At 47.5% G+C, this 21,451-nt stretch overlaps 1 protein-coding gene across 1 annotated transcript in view; it reads right to left on the bottom strand.

Moving 5' to 3' along the window:
• Positions 1-21,451, bottom strand: part of kcnab1b (potassium voltage-gated channel subfamily A regulatory beta subunit 1b) — a 134,618-nt gene that overhangs the window by 44,819 nt on the left and 68,348 nt on the right. The window contains exons 7-9 of the mRNA XM_084334077.1: positions 20,553-20,647; positions 19,523-19,643; positions 17,162-17,250 (exon numbers count right to left, since the gene is read on the bottom strand). Of these exons, the coding sequence (XP_084190203.1) occupies positions 17,162-17,250; positions 19,523-19,643; positions 20,553-20,647 (305 nt within the window). The remainder of the gene's footprint in view (positions 1-17,161; positions 17,251-19,522; positions 19,644-20,552; positions 20,648-21,451) is intronic.

Genomic DNA, 21,451 nt, shown 5'->3' with positions numbered 1-21,451 from the left:
GTGCCCTGTGCAGAAGATGATAGAATGGTCGCTGAAACTATCAGGTAACACACCAGAGTTTGAAATTCTGTCCGGGTGTGAGACGAGAATCCAATCTAGCAGGGACTTGGATCTAGTATCAACTCTAGTAGGCTCACTAATGAGTTGAGTTAAATTGACACTGCCAAATAGGTTTCAAGCATTACTGGATGATCGATCTAGCCAGTTGATGTTAAAGTCACCCAAGATAATAATTTCATTTGGACGATCTAAAGAGTTAATGGTGGATAATATATCATTTGTAGATTCAGAGGGAGAATCAGGAGGTCTATAAATATTTCCTATGGTCAACTGCTTATTTTCATGAAAAGAAATTTTAATAAAAAGACACTCAAAGTTTATAGGGTTTACCCTTGGCCTGAGGAGCTCAGATGTCAGATTTGATTTGACATATGTAGCCACTCCTCCACCTCTAGTACCCCTATCAGCTCTGTACAGAACATAGTTGTCAAGTTCAACTTCATTGTCAGAGATTGCACTATGCAACCATGTCTCAGACACAGTAATTACACTGGGATTATTGTAGACAAGCTCTAAGTAGATCGATTTTGGGGTACAGACTCCTTATATTCAGGTGAATAACATTTAAACCTTTAGAAGTATTCATCATACCAGAGTTGTATTAAAAGAAGAAAAAAAAGAAACAAAAACAACAGGATATATAATCTTGTGCAAGGAGGAACAATGGATAATGAGCAGGGAGCAGGAGAGCGACATACATTCAAGTACACACACACAACATAACATAAATACATAACACAAAACTAAATCCCAGCATGTCCCAGCAGTACCTGGCATGTCTATGGGAATTCACTATAAACTCAAAGCTCTGTCTGTATTCTTAGAGAAAGAAAAAGAAAAGAAAGTTTGTAGCCTGAAATTTACAGGCGGCATCAAAGACTTTAAATCTTTCATTCTGATAAATCTCTACTATGAATTAGTCACGGTATTAACGTGACGTACGCACGTAGGCGCTACCGGAAGTGACGCATTTACGCTACAGCATTCAGAATGTAAACACAACAGCATGTAACATTAATGAAGCCAGAAAGAAAAAGAAAAAGAAAAGAACATTTGTAGCCTGATTGTTACGAAGGATCAGATTAAACCGAATATATATATTTATTACTTGAGATATATTGTATAGTATTTGTATATCGTCTGATATCCCTTGTATATTCTTTGTACATATACACGGAATATCCCTTTACCTAGTACAGGCCAGACCATAATATTCGTTCTCCTATTGGACAGCGATCCCCTAGGCGCCACGGCCATACCCCCAATGTCTAGTTCAAAGTCACCGCCAAAGACATGCCTGGACATGACCGGCTCTGCGCAAGAATACGAGACAGAAATAAGGCTGGTACTAGATTGTTCACCTAACGTATAAATACGGCGCAGGTGAATACAGCAGTATGTTAACCAATAAGTTGAAGCCTCACACCACGATACAACGTGCTGTGAAGTGGGCCCGTTTTGCCCCGAAATAGAGCCTTGAGACCGCGTGCGAATCGATAGCTGAAGTGTCAGAGTTTAACGCTGTATCGTCGAGTTCAACCTATTCTATTATTTAAGTAATAGTCTATTATGTATAGTGTATCGTGCGGCTACCGTTCTACAGTGACCAGCATTACCAACGCTTCCTCGTACCAGGCTGGGCGGCTTAACCTGGTGCCGTCATCCGAGGAGCCCTAGACGAGAACCGTGTGGATATGTACACTGGATAACCTACACCGGCGACTACAGAGCCCTTTTCGGCTGGATTATATTTGCTTTGGTCCTGTAGCTGATGGAGCGGAGAATCGTCTACACCCACAATTGTGTGGGATTTACCCTGTGAGGAGCAACGTCGAGCCCGCCTCTAGGACGCCTGAGGCTGGCTAGCTTTCTTCCATGCGGCACTGCATACCGGAGAATAGCTGTTGTTCGTCTGCGGATCAAGAGATTATTGTGTGTTAGTTGGTTGGATCCACTACACTTCCGGTTGCTACTGAACGGACGTGTTTTTGCGGACCTCCCAAACTTTCAAACTTTAGACTGTTTTCTTTCTTTCTACCATTTTTTAACCAGTGATCTCTGTGACTTTTGCTCTTATCGTTTATGCTGTTGGATTTATTGGTTTTATGTGACTTTTTACTGGACGTGACCTAAGCTATCGGAGCTTGTTGTTGCCATAGCTACAGCTACACGCTACAGTACTCACAGTGCTAAACTCCCCCGAGGAAATGGCTCCAACGTCAGATGTCGCAGAAATGCGAACGGAACTGAAGACCATCGAGATACTAGTAATGGATCTTCTCAAGCGTCAAACGGAGCTCATGTCCAGGCTGGCTAGCATGGAACAAGCGGACGCAGGCTGCACCAGTAGTCCCTCCTGGGCGACAGTGGTGAGGGGCCGAAGGAAGCTCTCCCTTCCTCTATATGATCCCGTTGATTCACCTCAACTATCAAACCGATTCAATCCTCTTTGTAATGATCCCAGCCTCCTAGGCTCTCCCTCGTTTCCGTCTCCTGCTGCTAGTAATGTAGCTTTGCTCAAAGACTATCCGATGCTAGCTACTAGCCTAGCTACTAGCCAGGCTCCAAGCGAAGCTACCAGGACACGCGAGCTCCCTCTCCAGCTCACGACTCAACCATGGAAATATATCTGCAACCCAGAGCAGAAAGCGCTCTGCCCTGTTTGCTCTCGCATCGCCAAACTCCCCAGACTCACGCGATGGGTCCGACTCCCCAAAGTTTAAACGTCCTCGTCTGCGGTGCTCTGCAGCCCATGCCAGTATGATCATTCAAACGGCGAGTGTCATCGATGGAAATGCCGCTGTGAACGAGCCCCTCCACACGGCGCTGCTGCCCGACCAACCATCAAACCCCGCCAACAATGCAGACGCTACTCCTGCGGCTTTTCACCATAGAAACCTGGCCATCTACGACGGGGAATGCATCCATGAACAGCCAGAGATCCTACTCATCGGAGATTCCATCACCAGGTTTTTGCAAATACCGCACGGCATTACGTATTGTTTTTCCGGTTTAAAAGTTACTGACTTACTTGAGTGTACTCCCGAAATCATCGACAGATATCCGTCCGCCCACACCGTTATCATTCATATCGGAGCAAATGACGTAATGGCTAGACAATCCGTTAAACTCCAATCTGACTTTGAATCACTAATACTCACTATTGAAAGCCTGGGTAAAATATGCATTGTGTCTGGCCCCATTCCATCCATAGGTCGTGGATCTGAGCGATTTAGCCGTCTGTTCTGGTTGCACAAATGGCTACAGACCTACTGTACTACTATAGGACTTTGCTATATAAATAACTTTGATCTGCTCTGGTCCAGGAAAGACCATTACAGACCCGATGGCATCCATCCAAACATATCAGGGGTAAATGTGCTAATACATAACGTCATACAAAGTGTAGCATCACTGGCCTGACAACCAACCATATCTAGCTCTGTAGACTATATACAGAAGCAGCCTAAGCTACAAAAAAACACGTTGAGTGTCATCCCGATTCTGATCACCAAAAGACTAATCAATTACTCATTATCACGTCCCATATGTAAATCTAACCTTATCAATATCAGTGTTCAACCACAGACTATCTCACACCCCACTACAGAACCCGTACAGCTAAAACTAGCACTGTTCAACATTAGAGCGCTGAAACAAAAATCATTTCTGATAAATGAACTCATAGTAAAACATGGTGTACATTGTATGTTTTTAGTAGAGACATGGTTAGACAATATCACTGGTGTAGCAACACTGATTGAGACCTGCCCTTCCAATTTTAAATTCTATCAATCAAACAGACAGAGTGGGAGGGGAGGCGGAATAGCAGCAATCATCTCCACTCAATTTGTGTGCAATGATATTGACCTGGGAACATTTTTATCATTTGAATACCTTGCTATTGTATTGAAAACAGAAATGCCAGTAATATGTGTGACATTGTATCGACCACCAAGGTACTCGCCACTCTTCATACAGGAATTTTCAGAACTCATATCGATCTGCATTACCAGGTATGATAGAATCATTCTTAATGGAGATCTAAACATTCATATCAACAAAAAGGATGACCCCAGGGGTTGTGAGTTTCTGAACCTACTGGACAGTTTTGGACTGATGCAACATGTTCACGAGGCCACCCACCAACATGGCAACACTCTGGACCTACTAATAACAACAGGGCTAAACATTGAGAATGTATCAGTAAAACAAATTCCAATTTCTGACCATTATTGTGTGTTCTATGGTACAAGCCTAATATTACACAAGACCAGAAGCGAATTCCTAGTTCACAGAAGGCTTCTGGACGCTAGAGCTGAAGCAAAATTCTCTAGTATGATGAAATCATGTGAATCCTCCTTAAATCAGAAAGTGCAAAACTTCCACAGCACCTTGTCAACAGTGTTAGATACTGTTGCCCCTCTGAAGGTTAAAAAGGTAAAAACTGATAGAATCTCTCCATGGTTAAATAAAACCAATGTTAAAGATAACAAGAGAAAATGTAGGATAGCCGAGCGAAAATGGAGGAAATTCAAACTCACAGCTCACTTTAACTCCAGGGTACTTTTTTCCACCATCGACCGGCTGATTAACATACCACCCCCCCATATACCGCAGCAATCAGCCACAAAATGTGAAGAGTTCGCAGTTTTCTTTAATGAAAAAATATCATTGATTAGAGCAAGCATTACCGCTGATATAGATCTGGCTGTGAGTGAAAACCCACCTGAGATAACTATGGGGGAATTCACATGTATTACATTACCTGACCTCTGTAAGATTGTCTCTGAGTGTAATTCCGCCACCTCCTGCCTCGATCCTATACCAACAGCATTTCTCAAGCGGGTGTTCGATAGTGTCTCAAATCATGTCCTTGAAATCATAAATATGTCTCTTCAAACAGGCACTTTTCCAGATGCATTTAAAACGGCTGTAGTAAAACCACTACTAAAGAAAACAAACTTAGATGTAAACGAACTAAAAAGCTATAGGCCAATATCGAACCTTCCATTTATCAGCAAGATATTAGAAAAGATAGTCTCAGTACAAATAAACTCCTTTCTCAAAGATAATAACATCATGGAGGAATTACAATCAGGTTTCAGAACAAATCACAGCACTGAAACTGCCCTTACCAAAATAGTTAGCGACCTCAGGCTAAACTCCGATGCTGGCAAAGTCTCAATTCTTGTCCTATTGGACCTTAGTGCAGCGTTCGATACGATTGACCATAATATCTTGATCAGTCGTCTTGAAAGACTGGTTGGCTTTTCCGATCATGTACTAAATTGGCTCATAACATACATTAAGGGGAGAAGGTTCTATGTTAAGCTTGGAGACAATGTATCCGAGGAACATGACAGCAGCTTTGGAGTTGCACAAGGAAGCTGCCTTGGTCCATTACTCTTCTCACTATATATGCTGCCCCTCGGGGACATCATTCGAGACCACAATGTATGCTTCCATAGATATGCTGATGATACACAACTATATATCTCCGCAATACCAAATAACACTACAGCCATACAGTCCATTACAAATTGTCTGTTAGCAATAAACAAGTGGATGAACAATAACTTCCTAAAATTAAACGAAAGCAAGACCGAAATCCTATTGATCGGCCCAAAAGCGAAAAGGGAAGTGCTGTGTGAAAACCTGGGGAGTCTGTCATCCTATGTAAAGACTGAGGTTACAAGCCTAGGTGTCATCTTGGACTCAGACCTGACCTTTAAGTCTCATATAAATAAGGCCATGAAAACGTCATTCTTCCACCTAAGAAACATAGCGAAAGTAAGACCTTTCGTAAATAAAAAGGATGCAGAGAAACTTATTCATGCTTTTGTATCAAGTCGGCTTGACTATTGTAATGCACTGTTCACTGGTCTTCCCAAAGCAACCATTGGGAAGCTTCAGCTTATCCAAAACTCTGCAGCTCGATTACTAACTCATACAAGGAGAAGAGAACATATCACTCCAGTCCTGGCCACTCTGCACTGGCTTCCAATAACTCATAGAATTGATTTTAAGGTCCTTTTCCTAACATATAAAGCTCTTAATGAGCAAGGCCCAAAATAAATAGCAAATTCCCTAGTTAGTTATCTGCCCTCATCCACTACAGGTTTACTAGACACGCCCAGAAACCAAAAGAGGATAGGAAGTATGGCATTTGCCAACTATGCCCCAAAACTATGGAACACACTACCAACCAGGCCACGTGAGCGGATCGGCGCGGCCGAGAAATCCGCTCTTCGCTCTTTAAAGCTTGGTCCGCTTGGACCGACAAATCCTCTCCCCTGCTGGCCTACAACCGGAGGGACCTTATTAGTATCTCCAGCTGCCCTACTATTGTACCATATATATAATTCTTATGATACAGGTGGTATTAATTATCTCCTGCGTAATATGCTCATGGACTTACGCTCTTGACCTATTCATGCACATTCTTCGCCTTACAAGCGCAATTCTCAATCTTGATAAGTAAAGTAATGTAAGATAATCTTCGTGCTGCTAATAAATATTCTTCTAAACGAGTATTTGTGTGAAGCCGTGTTATTGTGGATGTGTTCATCTCATATACCTGTGTACTGTATGGCCAGTAGTAATGTACATAAGTCAGTAGTGGTTTAATGATACCATACTTATTCAATACAGTCAGGGAATTGTACCCCTCAGTTACAATTGGTCCTTCGAGCCGGAGGGTAATTAGCGTAATATTAATATAATATTAATATTAACATGGCCAATGATGAACACTCCACAAACGGTTCTCCTAAGCTAGATCGCCCGGAGCACAGACGGCAGCCACCTCTTTACCTAGAGGACTACGCTACCAGTCTACTACCTAGCTTTATACAGACGTTAAACGCGGAAAAAGCGGATAGTAAAAGTATGTCAAACCCTACCGACCAGGCGACCCCGCCAGTAGAGACCCTAGTGGGTTCTAACGTAACTGACCAAGCTCACGGGGGGGACCAGGAGGGACCTGACATGACTTTACCCCCCACCAACGTCGACGAGGCAGTCCCCGGAGAGCTCCAGGATAAAGAAAGCCCTCCAGGGACGGAGCCCGACCCACCACCAGAAGAGACGCGCACCCAGGAGATGGACCTCCCCGGAGCGCGACAGGAGAACGGATCTCCAACGAGCACTGCCAGAAGCCGATCACCTCCATCAGTGTCTTCCCCCAGCGAGGCGGACAAGATGCTGGCGCAGGCCTTTATCGACACCCTGGCAGCCTCCACTGAACGCGATCGACTCCAAGCACAGACGCTTAGCGAGCGCGAACATTCTTCCATGGAACAAGAGCGCCTCCGCGCGCAACACCAAAGTGAGCGCGAACACTCTACCATGGAAAGAGACCGCCTGCAGGCTCAACAACTAAGTGAGCGCGAACAATCTGCAGACCAAAGAGAACGCTTCCACGCACAACTCCAAGCGCAAGCCCTTAGTGAACGCGAACACTCTGCGATCGAGCGAGAGCGCTTCCAGGCGCAGCAAAGGAGTGACGATGACCGCATACGCCTAGAGACTAGACGCCTCCAGACGGAAGAGAATATGGAAAGAGACCGCGCCGAAGCCCAGCGCGCCGCCGCCGATGCACAGCGCGGAGCCGCCAATGCACAGCGCGACGCAGCCCAAGCCCAGCGCGAAGTAGAGCGCGACCTCGCTCACATCAAGCGCGAAGCCGAGCGCGACCGATTACAAGCGCAGATAATGGAGCAACTGATTGCCAGGGCAACCCCCCCTCCCTCCGCACGGAGCTCCTGGGCCTCGTCAAGACAAGGGTCTAGGGCACCCTTCCTCTACCCGATCAAGCGACCCTGAGCCCGGCCAACCGAAAGAGCCTATACACCTCTCCGAACCCCCTCCCCGACTGGTCCATGCGAGACCTAGCAACAGGGAAGAACCGGCCTACGCCGCTGAGAGACTAAATAGACGATTACAGGATCTAGACGACCTGGCAGAGGAAGAAGAAGAGGGAGAGGAGGAAAGTCAAGCCCAACAGCAGCATCGTACTCCACAGGACCAGGAGGTCCAGTACAGCCCAGACTTTACCCCCGCGGCTCTGCGCTACAGACCCCCGACTCGACTCACGGGTGAGCTTGACGCACGACCAGCCCCGAGGAACAGCACCTGGGTACACAGGCCTTGGTACCCGCCAGGTACCAGCCCACCACGACACGTAAGAGGAGACTCGCCTAGGAGGCCTCTCCCCCAACGCTCACCGATGTGCCAGCCATCCATGGCATCGTACCTTGGCACACCGACGTTCCCGGACTTCACACACGAGAACAGAGCACAGTACACAGAGCTACGAATGTGCTTAGAGACAATGATGTCCGATGTACCAGATGAACCGTACAAGTATGCTATCCTACTCAAGCACCTGAAGGTGCCCAGAGCGCACAATATAGCGCTGGCATATTCCAACTCTACTACCCCATACACCGCGGCTCTAGTAGCCCTCGACCAACGTTATGGACGCATATGGGACTACGTAATACAAGAGATAAGGAATATTGACCGTCTACTCCCAGCCACAGACAATCGCTCACTAGATGACCTCTCTATCAAGGTACAATCCCTGGTAGGGATGCTGGGGGCACAAAAGGAAAAGGGTATGCACGAACTGTACACGAACTCTAATGTTGAGAGAATATTAGAGAAGCTTCCGCCCGCCCGACAAGAGCGCTTCAGGCGGCAAAGGGACTACCGTGATCCTAACGGTCCCGAGCCATCCCTCCTAGACCTAGCCGACTTCCTGGCGAGAGAAGTCAGCAGCCTACGATTGGATACGTTTGTGCGGAGCGCGCCAAGCTCCAGAGAGGGACCTAGGAGATCAAACGATGGCCGCAGGCTGGTGACCGTCATGCACCAAGCCGAATCAGTACCGCGCAACAAGAACCACAGTACCCCCTCGATGAAAGAGAAGTGGAAGATGGTATGCCCGTACTGCGAAAAGGAACACTGGCTGTCACACTGTGACACGTTCAAGAAGATGACCGCCGACGAGGTGAGTCAATGGATAAAGTCCAACCGCCGCTGTTACCGATGTGCGCGCAGTCACATGGCAGCCGAGTGCCGCTTAAAGAAGAGGTGTAGTCGGTGTGACGGAGCCCACTTGGATGTTTTACATGACAGTAACAGAAGAAAGCCTGCACCCTCAAGCAGCACAAAGGCAAGTGTTATGTACATTGACCCCGCCAGCAGCGGGGGCGCCCGGGTGCTCTTGAAGGTGGTCCGCGTAACACTGAGTTACGAGGACAAGGTCATGGACACCTACGCCGTCCTTGACGACGGGTCAGAGAAGACCCTTCTCCTCGCGTCCGCTGCGGCCCAGCTGGGGCTGCGGGGGAGCGAAGAAACGATGACGATTCGGACTATAAGAAGAGACCTGAAGACGATCAAGGGTGAGAACGTCTCCTTCACTATCGAAGCAAGCGGGCAGCCAGAGAGACGGTATAGGATCACTAACGCTTTCACCAGCCAAGACATAGGCCTGTCGCAGTACACCTACCCCATCGCCAAGCTGATGGATAAATACGTGCACCTGCGTCAACTACCTATACCGCTCATAGACGGTGCCACCCCGACCCTGCTGATAGGATCCGACCATGCACACCTCATCGTCCCGATGGACGGGGTCCACACTGGGCCCAGAGGCTGTCCAGCAGCAGTCGAGACCCGCCTAGGATGGACACTACAAGGCCCCCTCTCCAGGTCTCCCAACCGAACAGCAGCCACTCGCTGCCTCCACTCCAGAGTGACAGAAGAAGACACCACCCTCCTACAGCACGTTGAGAGGCTATGGACACTAGAGACAATGCCCTTTAAGAACGAAAAGAAACACATTCGTTCCAAGGAAGACATTTATGCTATAGCCCTCCTCGAGCAGGGGACAAAGAGAGTCAAAGTCAACGGAGTGATGAGATACGCAACTCCACTCCTGAGGCGAGAGGGTATGCCTACCTTCCACGCCCCAAAAGAAGCGACGGAGCGGTATCTATCGAACACAGAGCGGCGCCTAGCCAGACACCCCGCTCAAGCTACTGTGTACCGCGCTGAGATTAACAAGCTAATCACAGCGGGACACATAAAGAGAATTGACATTAAAGAGGTCGATCAGACGACCGAATCATGGTACGTGCCGCACCACAAAGTCCACCACAACGGCAAGGATCGTATTGTGTTTAACTGCAGCTACCAGATCGGATCACAAAATCTGAATAAAGAGCTCTTGCCCGGCCCAACACTCGGCCCCTCTCTACTAGGCGTGTTGCTACGTTTCCGCCAGAACAAGGTGGCCATCAGCGGCGACATCAAAGGGATGTTCCTGCAGGTGCGACTAGTGGAAGAGGACAAGCCCCTGCTGCGGTTCTTATGGAGAGAGAGGATCGGGGATGAGCAACCATCTATCAATGGGAAGTCCTCCCTTTCGGAACCACATGCAGCCCATGCTGTGCTACGTTCGCACTGCAAAAACACGTCGCAGAAGACCCAGCAGCTGATGAAGAGGTCCGACAAAGTGTAGGAAATAGTTTCTACGTGGACAACTGTCTGCAAAGCGTCTCGACGCCAGAAGAAGCCGAGGCCCTCCTACTCAAGCTCCGCGCCTCCCTGATCAAAGGCGGCTTTGATCTCCGGCAGTGGGCCAGCAGCGACCCTCAAGTATTGCGCAGCCTCTCCCCAGAGGACAAGGCAGCAAGCAGCGAGACCTGGATGGCGACCATCCCAGGAGAAGCCCAAGAAATGACATTAGGACTAGTCTGGCGCTTCAAAACAGACTCGCTCCATTATAAACACACACCCCTGACCAAGGAGCAGGGAAGGTCGACTTCACTACCGACCACAAGACAGAGTGTATACAGAACACTCGCCAGACAATATGACCCGTTGGGATGTATTCTACCTTACACCACCAGGGCAAAGATGATTGTGCGAGCGCTATGGGACAAGGACCAGGGCTGGGACGATCCCATACCCGAACACCTTGCCTCCACATGGAGAGAGTGGGAGACAGAACTCAGCTCGCTCCCAGGTGTCAACATACGCCGCAGCTACTTCCCACCCACAGTGAGGCTGGAGACGTGTCAGATAGACCTGCACGTCTTCAGCGACGCCTCCGAAGTAGCCTACGGTTCGGTGGCCTACTTGCGGGCACAAGAGGAGGGAGGAGAAATACATACTGCCTTCATCCTGGCTCGCTCAAGAATAGCCCCCCGCAAGCAACAATCTATCCCGCGTCTAGAGCTCTGCGCAGCCCTAGCAGGAGCGCAACTCGCCACGTTAATCCAACGTGAACTCACCATCCCGGTGCAAAGAACAATCCTGTGGTCAGACTCCATGACCGTACTCACATGGATCCAGTCCGATTCGTGCAGATACAAGGTCTTCGTGGGAGTCAGAATCACAGAGATCCAAGATTTAACAGAAGCAGCATGCTGGAGGTATGTGGACACAAAACAGAACCCAGCTGACGTCATCACACGGGGAATGTCCCTGGATGACCTCACCCGTCACAATCTCTATAGTGACGGTCCCGAGTTCCTCAAGCTCCCGGAAGAAGAGTGGCCTACACCCACCCCACGGGAGGCGAGTGAAGAGGAGGCAGAGAAGAAGAAATCTATGTTCTGTGGGTTGACACACACACTCGTCCCCACAGATCCCAACATAGACGACTGCCCCACCCTTGAGAGTGCGCAGTTAAAGACATTCCTGTGGCACCACCCAGAGGTTCTGTCCACTACTGACATTACTCCAGCTAACTACGAAGAAGCAGAACTCCTTCTGCTACAGCGAGCCCAAAGAGACTCGTTCCCCGACGAGCTAGACTGTCTGCAGGGATCAAAGCCAGTCCCATCAGACAGCAGACTGCTCCACTTGGCCCCTGAGAGCGATGCCCATAATCTCATCAGAGTGGGTGGTCGTCTGAGGAGAGCCCCAGACTTAACGGATGACGTCAAGTACCCGATAGTCTTAAACAGCTGACACAAGGTCACAGAGCTCATCATAAAGAAATACGACGAGGACGTGCACCACGCCGGGGCAGAGAGAGTCTTCGCGGAGATCAGACGTCGCTATTGGATACTGCAAGGAAGAGAAGCAGTACGACGCTTCCAGCGGACTTGTCTAGACTGTCGCAAGTGGCGAGCACAGCCCAGTATACCCAGGATGGCTGACCTACCCCCCTGTCGCCTCCGACTCGGCGACAAGCCCTTTCACTCCACCGGTATGGACTGTTTCGGCCCGCTGTATGTAAAGAAAGGAAGAGGGACGGAGAAGCGGTGGGGTATTGTATTCAAATGCATGACCACCCGAGCGATACACATAGAACTCCTTCCAACCATGAGTACGGACTCATTCCTTATGGCCTTCCGGAGATTCACATCGCGGAAAGGAAAACCGTCTATATTATTGTCTGATCACGGGACAAACTTCAAAGGCGGAGAAAGAGAGCTGAGAGAGAGCTTCCAAGCTATGGGCCCAGAACTCAAGACCCACCTCGCTCCCTCTCAGATTGATTTCCAGTTTAACCCCCCGAATGCACCTCACTTCGGTGGAACTTGGGAACGAGAAGTACGTTCAATAAAGACAGCCCTGTACGCCGTGCTTGGGGCCCAGACCGTGGCGGAAGAAGTCCTCACGACAGTCCTCACGACAGTCCTCACGGAGATCGAGGGAGTATTGAACTCAAAGCCCCTCGGTTACGTCTCAAGTGATGTAGCAGATGTCGACCCAGTCACCCCCAACACTCTCTTGATGGTGCGGCTGGACCCCGCGCTCCCACAGACAGTGTACAGACCTGAAGAAGCGAACGGCCGAAGAATGTGGAGGTACAGTCAAGTATTGGCTGACAAGTTTTGGAACAGTTTCCTCCTCCACTATCTACCGTCTCTACAGACCCGCCAGAAATGGGTGAAAGAAAGAGACAATTTGACGGAAGGCACAGTCGTCATGATTATCGACCAGTCACTACCCCGAGCTATGTGGCCGGCCGGCCGCGTAAGCAAAGTGATCACTGGTGCCGACGGAAAGGTCAGAGCGGCAGAAGTGCTCGTCCAAGGGCGGACATACACCCGACCCGTGGCGAGGCTGATAGAGTTGCCAAGGCTCCCCGACTCTCTTGATGACGACCATGACCCCCTGACTTTGTGAACTGCCCTACCCTCACAACGGACATTGAGTAGTGGACAGTGCGGTTAATCTGTCTCTGCTTATCTAATTAGGTGCGGACTAATTAGGAGGCGGCTGTTACGAAGGATCAGATTAAACCGAATATATATATTTATTACTTGAGATATATTGTATAGTATTTGTATATCGTCTGATATCCCTTGTATATTCTTTGTACATATACACGGAATATCCCTTTACCTAGTACAGGCCAGACCATAATATTCGTTCTCCTATTGGACAGCGATCCCCTAGGCGCCACGGCCATACCCCCAATGTCTAGTTCAAAGTCACCGCCAAAGACATGCCTGGACATGACCGGCTCTGCGCAAGAATACGAGACAGAAATAAGGCTGGTACTAGATTGTTCACCTAACGTATAAATACGGCGCAGGTGAATACAGCAGTATGTTAACCAATAAGTTGAAGCCTCACACCACGATACAACGTGCTGTGAAGTGGGCCCGTTTTGCCCCGAAATAGAGCCTTGAGACCGCGTGCGAATCGATAGCTGAAGTGTCAGAGTTTAACGCTGTATCGTCGAGTTCAACCTATTCTATTATTTAAGTAATAGTCTATTATGTATAGTGTATCGTGCGGCTACCGTTCTACAGTGACCAGCATTACCAACGCTTCCTCGTACCGAGCTAGTGTGCTTATCCAGGCTGGGCGGCTTAACCTGGTGCCGTCATCCGAGGAGCCCTAGACGAGAACCGTGTGGATATGTACACTGGATAACCTACACCGGCGACTACAGAGCCCTTTTCGGCTGGATTATATTTGCTTTGGTCCTGTAGCTGCTGGAGCGGAGAATTGTCTACACCCACAATTGTGTGGGATTTACCCTGTGAGGAGCAACGTCGAGCCCGCCTCTAGGACGCCTGAGGCTGGCTAGCTTTCTTCCATGCGGCACTGCATACCGGAGAATAGCTGTTGTTCGTCTGCGGATCAAGAGATTATTGCACTGTCTCCTGTACCTGGAGTCTCCTTATTCATCGTTGACCCAGACTTTCGTTACCGACAAATCCTCTCCCCTGCTGGCCTACAACCGGAGGGACCTTATTAGTATCTCCAGCTGCCCTACTAGTGTACCATATATATAATTCTTATGATACAGGTGGTATTAATTATCTCCTGCGTAATATGCTCATGGACTTACGCTCTTGACCTATTCATGCACATTCTTCGCCTTACAAGCGCAATTCTCAATCTTGATAAGTAAAGTAATGTAAGATAATCTTCGTGCTGCTAATAAATATTCTTCTAAATGAGTATTTGTGTGAAGCCGTGTTATTGTGGATGTGTTCATCTCATATACCTGTGTACTGTATGGCCAGTAGTAATGTACATAAGTCAGTAGTGGTTTAATGATACCATACTTATTCAATACAGTCAGGGAATTGTACCCCTCAGTTACACTGATATTTACAGGCGGCATCAAAGACTTTAAATCTTTCATTCTGATAAATCTCTACTATGAATTAGTCACGGTATTAACGTGACGTACGCACGTAGGCGCTACCGGAAGTGACGCATTTACGCTACGACATTCAGAATGTAAACACAACAGCATGTACCATTAATGAAGCCATGTAGTAGGCTCACGCTAACATTGAGCACATATTTCCAAATCATAAACATGGCACAAATAGAACAAAACTCATAATGCAGAGGCATCACTTCATATGAAGGAACAAAGGAGAATTAAGAAGAAGAGAGGGCACGGCCAATTAATTAATACGCCGGCTCGGACCATAAGAAGAGTTACCGAGCACTATCTCAGTCATAAACATCATCATTCGTACCACATATCTTCTGGAGAGTTCGGTAAAGATATCAAGGCATTTTCAGCAAGCTTGGGACAGTTAAATCTTTCTTCTTTGCCATCAATGGTGACACACAATGTACATGGATAGCGAACAAAGTACTTGATCTTACGTTCGTGGAGCTTGCGTTTGATGGTGGCGAAGCTCTTGTGACGCCTCGCCAAGTCTGCGCTGAGGTCTGGGTTGAAGTAGACACGAGACCCGTTGAATTCCACTCTCTTACTCTCTCTGGCAAGTCGAAGGATTTTCACCTTGTCCTGGAAGTAGAGCAACTTTATGATGATGGGCCTAGGCGTGCCACGCTCGTTCTGACGATTTGTCGGTGAGCGATGGGCTCTTTCAATGATTGGAGCGGTGGGGAAGTTATCCGGACCCAGGAGCGATGGAATTATTTTGGACATGAACCCAATCACATCGGTGCCTTCAGCAGACTCAGGGATTCCGACGACACGAAGATTCAGTTGACGACTCCGATTCTCCAGGTCATCAGTCTTCTCACGTAGGTAAGCATTGTGTTCCTCTAGAACTTTCACCCGAACAAGTAGATTATCGACATTACTCTCGTTCTTGCCGACTCTCTCCTCAATTAACTCGACTTGACCTCCCAACATCTCCAGGGAGTTCTGAATATTAGTCAAGCCAGCCTGAACTGTATCCACTTTTGAGTCAATGTGTCTCAGCGTTTGAAGCGTTTCAGTCTTGCTCTTCTCGATGGCGTCCATCAAACTTTGCAGTGTAATAGTTGTCATTTTCACGAATAAACGAGGAAAAAAAACCACCGCAATGAAACTGAAATGTTTAAACTGCTCAAACTAATTAAAGTGGATCAAATTAGCAGTATTATCGGCTACAAACTGCGACAAACAGACGAGCAATTGAGACACGACCTCTCACACTGCGGCCATTTTGAGTGACCTGAAACAAGACGAAAGTCTTTCTCTGGTCTGCATCCCCTTAACAATTGTGTGTATTGAGCTCAGCTGTACTGTACTGTACCCATTCTGCAATCTGTTAAATAAAGTTTTCAATCAATCAATCAATCAATATAAAATATACTAATATAAAATGTCCTATGTTACATTCTAATATAAAACATCCAGTAAAAATATCCAGAATATTGAATACAGGTCAATAATATCCCGGAGAGGAACAACAAATCCAGCTGGTTATCCAGCTGTGTCCGCGGGGGGGGGGGGGGGGGGGGGGGGGCTCTGTGTACCTGTATGGCCCCCAGGTTCTCAGGGAGCTGGGTGGGGTCAGTACCTGTATGGCCCCCAGGTTCTCAGTGAGCTGGGTGGGGTCAGTACCTGTATGGCCCCCAGGTTCTCAGGGAGCTGGGTGGGGTCAGTACCTGTATGGCCCCCAGGTTCTCAGGGAGCTGGGTGGGGTCAGTACCTGTATGGCCCCCAGGTTCTCAGGGAGCTGGGTGGGGTCAGTACCTGTATGGCCCCCAGGTTCTCAGGGAGCTGGGTGGGGTCAGTACCTGTATGGCCCCCAGGTTCTCAGTGAGCTGGGTGGGGTCAGTACCTGTATGGCCCCCAGGTTCTCAGGGAGCTGGGTGGGGTCAGTACCTGTATGGCCCCCAGGTTCTCAGTGAGCTGGGTGGGGTCAGTACCTGTATGGCCCCCAGGTTCTCAGTCAGCTGGGTGGGGTCAGTACCTGTATGGCCCCCAGGTTCTCAGTCAGCTGGGTGGGGTCAGTACCTGTATGGCCCCCAGGTTCTCAGTGAGCTGGGTGGGGTCAGTACCTGTATGGCCCCCAGGTTCTCAGTGAGCTGGGTGGGGTCAGTACCTGTATGGCCCCCAGGTTCTCAGTCAGCTGGGTGGGGTCAGTACCTGTATGGCCCCCAGGTTCTCAGTGAGCTGGGTGGGGTCAGTACCTGTATGGCCCCCAGGTTCTCAGTGAGCTGGGTGGGGTCAGTACCTGTATGGCCCCCAGGTTCTCAGTCAGCTGGGTGGGGTCAGTACCTGTATGGCCCCCAGGTTCTCAGTCAGCTGGGTGGGGTCAGTACCTGTATGGCCCCCAGGTTCTCAGGGAGCTGGGTGGGGTCAGTACCTGTATGGCCCCCAGGTTCTCAGTCAGCTGGGTGGGGTCAGTACCTGTATGGCCCCCAGGTTCTCAGTCAGCTGGGTGGGGTTGGAGGAGCCCAGCAGCACGGAGCTCACTCCCTCGTTCCTCAGACACCAGGCTACAGAAAGGGAGGAAGAGATCACAGAGAGTCTTATAATAATAATAATAATAATAATAATAATAATAATAATAATAATAATAATAATAATAATAATAATAATAATAATAATAATTAGTGATGCACCGATGTGAAAATGGTGGCCGATACCGATATTAATATTGCTGTTCTGGCCGATACCGATATTTACCGATGTCGATATCGCTGTATAGAAAACACTTTTTTATGATAATCAAATACAGAGCTATTTTCCAAAACGCATATTTTTTTTTAACTTTTGTAACTTATTTTCAGAAATGACTATTTAAGGCCAAAACATGTAAAAACAAAATTTAATCTGCCCATATCGTCCCTATCTTGATATCGGACCGGTACCGATGTGTAAAAAAGCGGCCATATCGGCCGATATTATATCGGCGGCCGATATATCGTGCATCACTAATAATAATAATAATAAATCAAATTTCTGTAGCGCCTTTCAGGAAACCCAAGGTCGCTTCACAATCAAGAGGGCTGGGGAAATAAAATAGGGGGAAAAAGGGGGGGGGGGGTGGTGAGGGCAGGTAAGGGATAATGAAACCTAATCTAATCTAAACTAACGAATGGGGAGAGCAGTTTTGAAGGTGTCCAGGGTTGGGGCGTTGCGAATTTCAGGGGGGGGGGGGTTCCAGTGGGTAGGGGACGCCACGCTGAAGGCTCTGTCACTGAAAGTCTGCAACCTGGTGCGAGGGATGGAGAGGAGACCCAGATCAGAGGATAGTAGGTTCCGGGATGGAGTGTGCTGGTGGAGGAAGATCAGACAGGTATCGGGGGGCGAGGGCATGGAGGGACTTGTAGGTGAGGAGCAGGAGTTTGAAGGATATCCGGAACTTGACTCACAGAGTCTTATCGGCTTTTTACAGTCAGTGTCCTTCTATCGGTTCTCAAACTTTTTTATACCGCGACCCCATTTTATTTTGGATTTTCTTTGGGGACCCACACATATCGCGTCATTTCAACGTGGAATTAAGGAATATCAAAATAAATACACATTTATAAAATGAGGCATATTTAGCCAGAATATGTTGCCAGAACATTAAATTATTATTATTATTTTTTAATTATTTGTTTTACTTGCCAATGCGCAATACTACCCGCGACCCCTATTTGGGTCGCGACCCGTAGTTTGAGAACCACTGTTTTATCTGATGCTGGGTATTTTCGCCCCAATCTGGATCTGCAGCTGATCGCCAAAGGTTTGTTTTGAAGGTTCAAAGACGAGGCATTCATTCCCATCAGGGATATTATACACCGATGTATTGGATTCAGCAGACTACGGGTATCATCAGTCAATTCAGGCTTTTATTAAAAAGCGCAATTAGAATTAGTTGGACCTTGACGGTAGAATTGGCCTTTTTATTACCTATTTACTGGCAGTGTGACGTGCCACGTGAACAACACGAGCATCAGCGACACTCAGGGGTGTAAAGTACTTGAGTAATTGTACTTCGTTACAATACTTAAGTACTGTTTTGGGGGATTTGTACTTTACTCAAGTATTATTAGGTTTGTATACTTTTACTCAATTACATTTCAGAGGAAAAAAAACATACTTTTTACTCCTTACATTTAAAATGCAGACCTACAAAGTACAAATCTCGCAGGTTTTATTTGTATATTTGTTTCTCTGGCCGAACTAACGTTAACGTTATTAATCCTGCGGCCGCGCTTTATTTAAAAACAGCCAATCAAATCCCCATCAATGGAAAATGAACCCGCCCACACCCATGCTGATTGGTCCTTGTGCAAGACTAGAAAGCGGGGATCTTTGATTAAACACCTGCTATCAGAAGAATAGACAGTCAGAAAAAAGTTTGTACTTTTACTTTTTAGTACTTAAGTACATTTAAAAGTAGAAACTTTTTTACTTTTACTGAAGTGTGTTTCTAGCCAGATACTCTGACTTTTACTTGAGTACGATTTTGAGACGGTACCCATACTTTCACTTAAGTATCATTTCTGGGTACTTTTTACACCCCTGCGCACTACACAGTATGTTTAGGGGAGAGTGTACAGAGGCAAATACGCCTCAACGTTATAAAAGAAAGAGATTTAGAAGCTCTAGTTTCTATTGGTATCTGCGTCTGTGTCAGCCAATAATGGGTTGGTAAAAATCACATCATACCAGCCTCAAAAAAAAAAAAAAAAAAACATGTCGGTGCATCACAGATTCACACGAATACTGATGTCTTGATGGCCCGGTGTTCGCTCTCTAAAGGTGCGGGTCCCTTACCTATGGCCAGCTGTGGCAGAGTACAGCTCAGCTTCTCTGCGATGTGAGCTAGGTCCTTCAGCTTGGCCTGTTGCTTCCTCCCGTCCTCGCTGACGATCTTCTCCTTCAACCACTGGTATGGCTGCAGCATAGAGAACAGTGGCATTGATTGATTGATTGATTGATTGATTGATTGATTGATTGATTGATTGATTGAAAATGGTATTAACAGATTGCAGAATGGGTACAATACAGTACGGCTCAATACACACAATTGTTAAGGGGACGCAGACCAGAAAGACTTTCGTCTTGTTTACATCAGGGTCCCCCATTTTCAATTCATGATAAATTAGACAAGTCGGTAGACAAGTCATTATATACCATCGTCGTCGCCAATTATCCCATATTATGCAAGTGAGTGCAATTGTGGAAGTTCTTTTCAAGGCCTTTTGTTCACCCCCCCCCCCCCCCCCCCCCCTGTTCCTCCTTTCCTCTCCCCTCACCTGGTCATCCCTCCCCCGCCTCCCCTTTCTCCCAAATATCTTAAAAGAGAAACCAACAGAATGAGGGGAGGACACACAGCACATTTTGTCTCCTGGCCAGAGAAAGTCAAGACCTCTACTGAACTCCTAACCGACATGCATCAACCATGAAGATTTGAACCACGCGCATAATTAACCTCTCCGGTTCCACCACACAGTAATAATAATAATAATAATAATAATAATAATAATAATAATAATAATAATAATAATAATAATAATAATAATATCTTAAATGTATATAGCGCCTTTCAGGAGACCCAAGGCGCTTAACAGGAGGGGGCAGCTAGGGGAAAGGGATCAGGGAACAACGTAACAAACAAAATCAAAAGGAAAGAAAAGAAAGAAAAGACAATAAGGCAAATAAGGCAGAGACATTTACATATTTGGTGAAGAGGTGGGTTTTGAGTTGGGATTTGAAGGAGTGCAGGGATGTAGCACTACGGGTGTTCGGAGGGAGGGAGTCAAATATCACACCGGAAAAGATATGATTATTTTCACACGTTTACCTTCATTGAGGCCCTGGAAGATTCCGGAACGCCGTTCTCGTACTTCCCGGTGATGATGCCACAGGCCAGAGGGGACCAGGAGACCACGCCCACACCTGGAGGGAGGGAGGGCACAGGTCACAGGTCACAGGTCACAGGGCGGCTCAGCACAGGGCAAGCAGGGTGCATCACATGTATAAAGGCCTGTGTCCATTCAACGGTTTCATTTAACCCTTTCACTGCCGCGCTACAGAAGGTCAACCCTTTCGCTACCGTCTGTAGTGTGGTAGCGAAAGGGTTGACCTTCTGTAGTGTGGTAGCGAAAGGGTTAACCCTTTGTCGTGTGGCAGCGAAAGGGTCAACCTTCCGTATTGTCACAGTGAAAGGGTTAACCCTTTGTCGTTTGGCAGTGAAAGGGTTAACCTTCTGTAGTGTGGTAGCGAAAGGGTTAACCCTTTGTCATGTGGGAGTGAAAGGGTTAACCTTCTGTACTGTGGTAGCGAAAGGGTTAACCCTTTGTCGTGTGTGGCAGTGAAAGGATTAACCTTCTGTATTGTCACAGTGAAATGGTTAACCCTTTGTTGTGTGGCAGTGAAAGGGTTAACCTTCTGTATTGTCACAGTGAAAGGGTTAACCCTTTGTCGTGTGGCAGTAAAAGGGATGACCTTCTGTATCATCACAGTGAAAGGGTTAACCCTTTGGCAGTGTGGTAGTGAAAGGGTTAACCCTTTGGCAGTGTGGTAGTGAAAGGGTTGACCTTCTGTATCGTCACAGTGAAAGGGTTAACCCTTTGTCGTGTGGCAGTGAAAGGGTTAACCCTTTGTCGTGTGGCGGTGAAAGGGTTAACCATTTGTATTGTCACAGTGAAATGGTTAACCCTTTGTTGTGTGGCAGTGAAAGGGTTAACCTTCTGTATTGTC

This window comes from Notolepis coatsorum, assembly GCF_963971535.1.
Source record: "Notolepis coatsorum genome assembly, chromosome: 17".
NCBI classification, from domain to species: domain Eukaryota; kingdom Metazoa; phylum Chordata; class Actinopteri; order Aulopiformes; family Paralepididae; genus Notolepis; species Notolepis coatsorum.
This window is presented reverse-complemented; position numbering and strand designations above follow the sequence as displayed.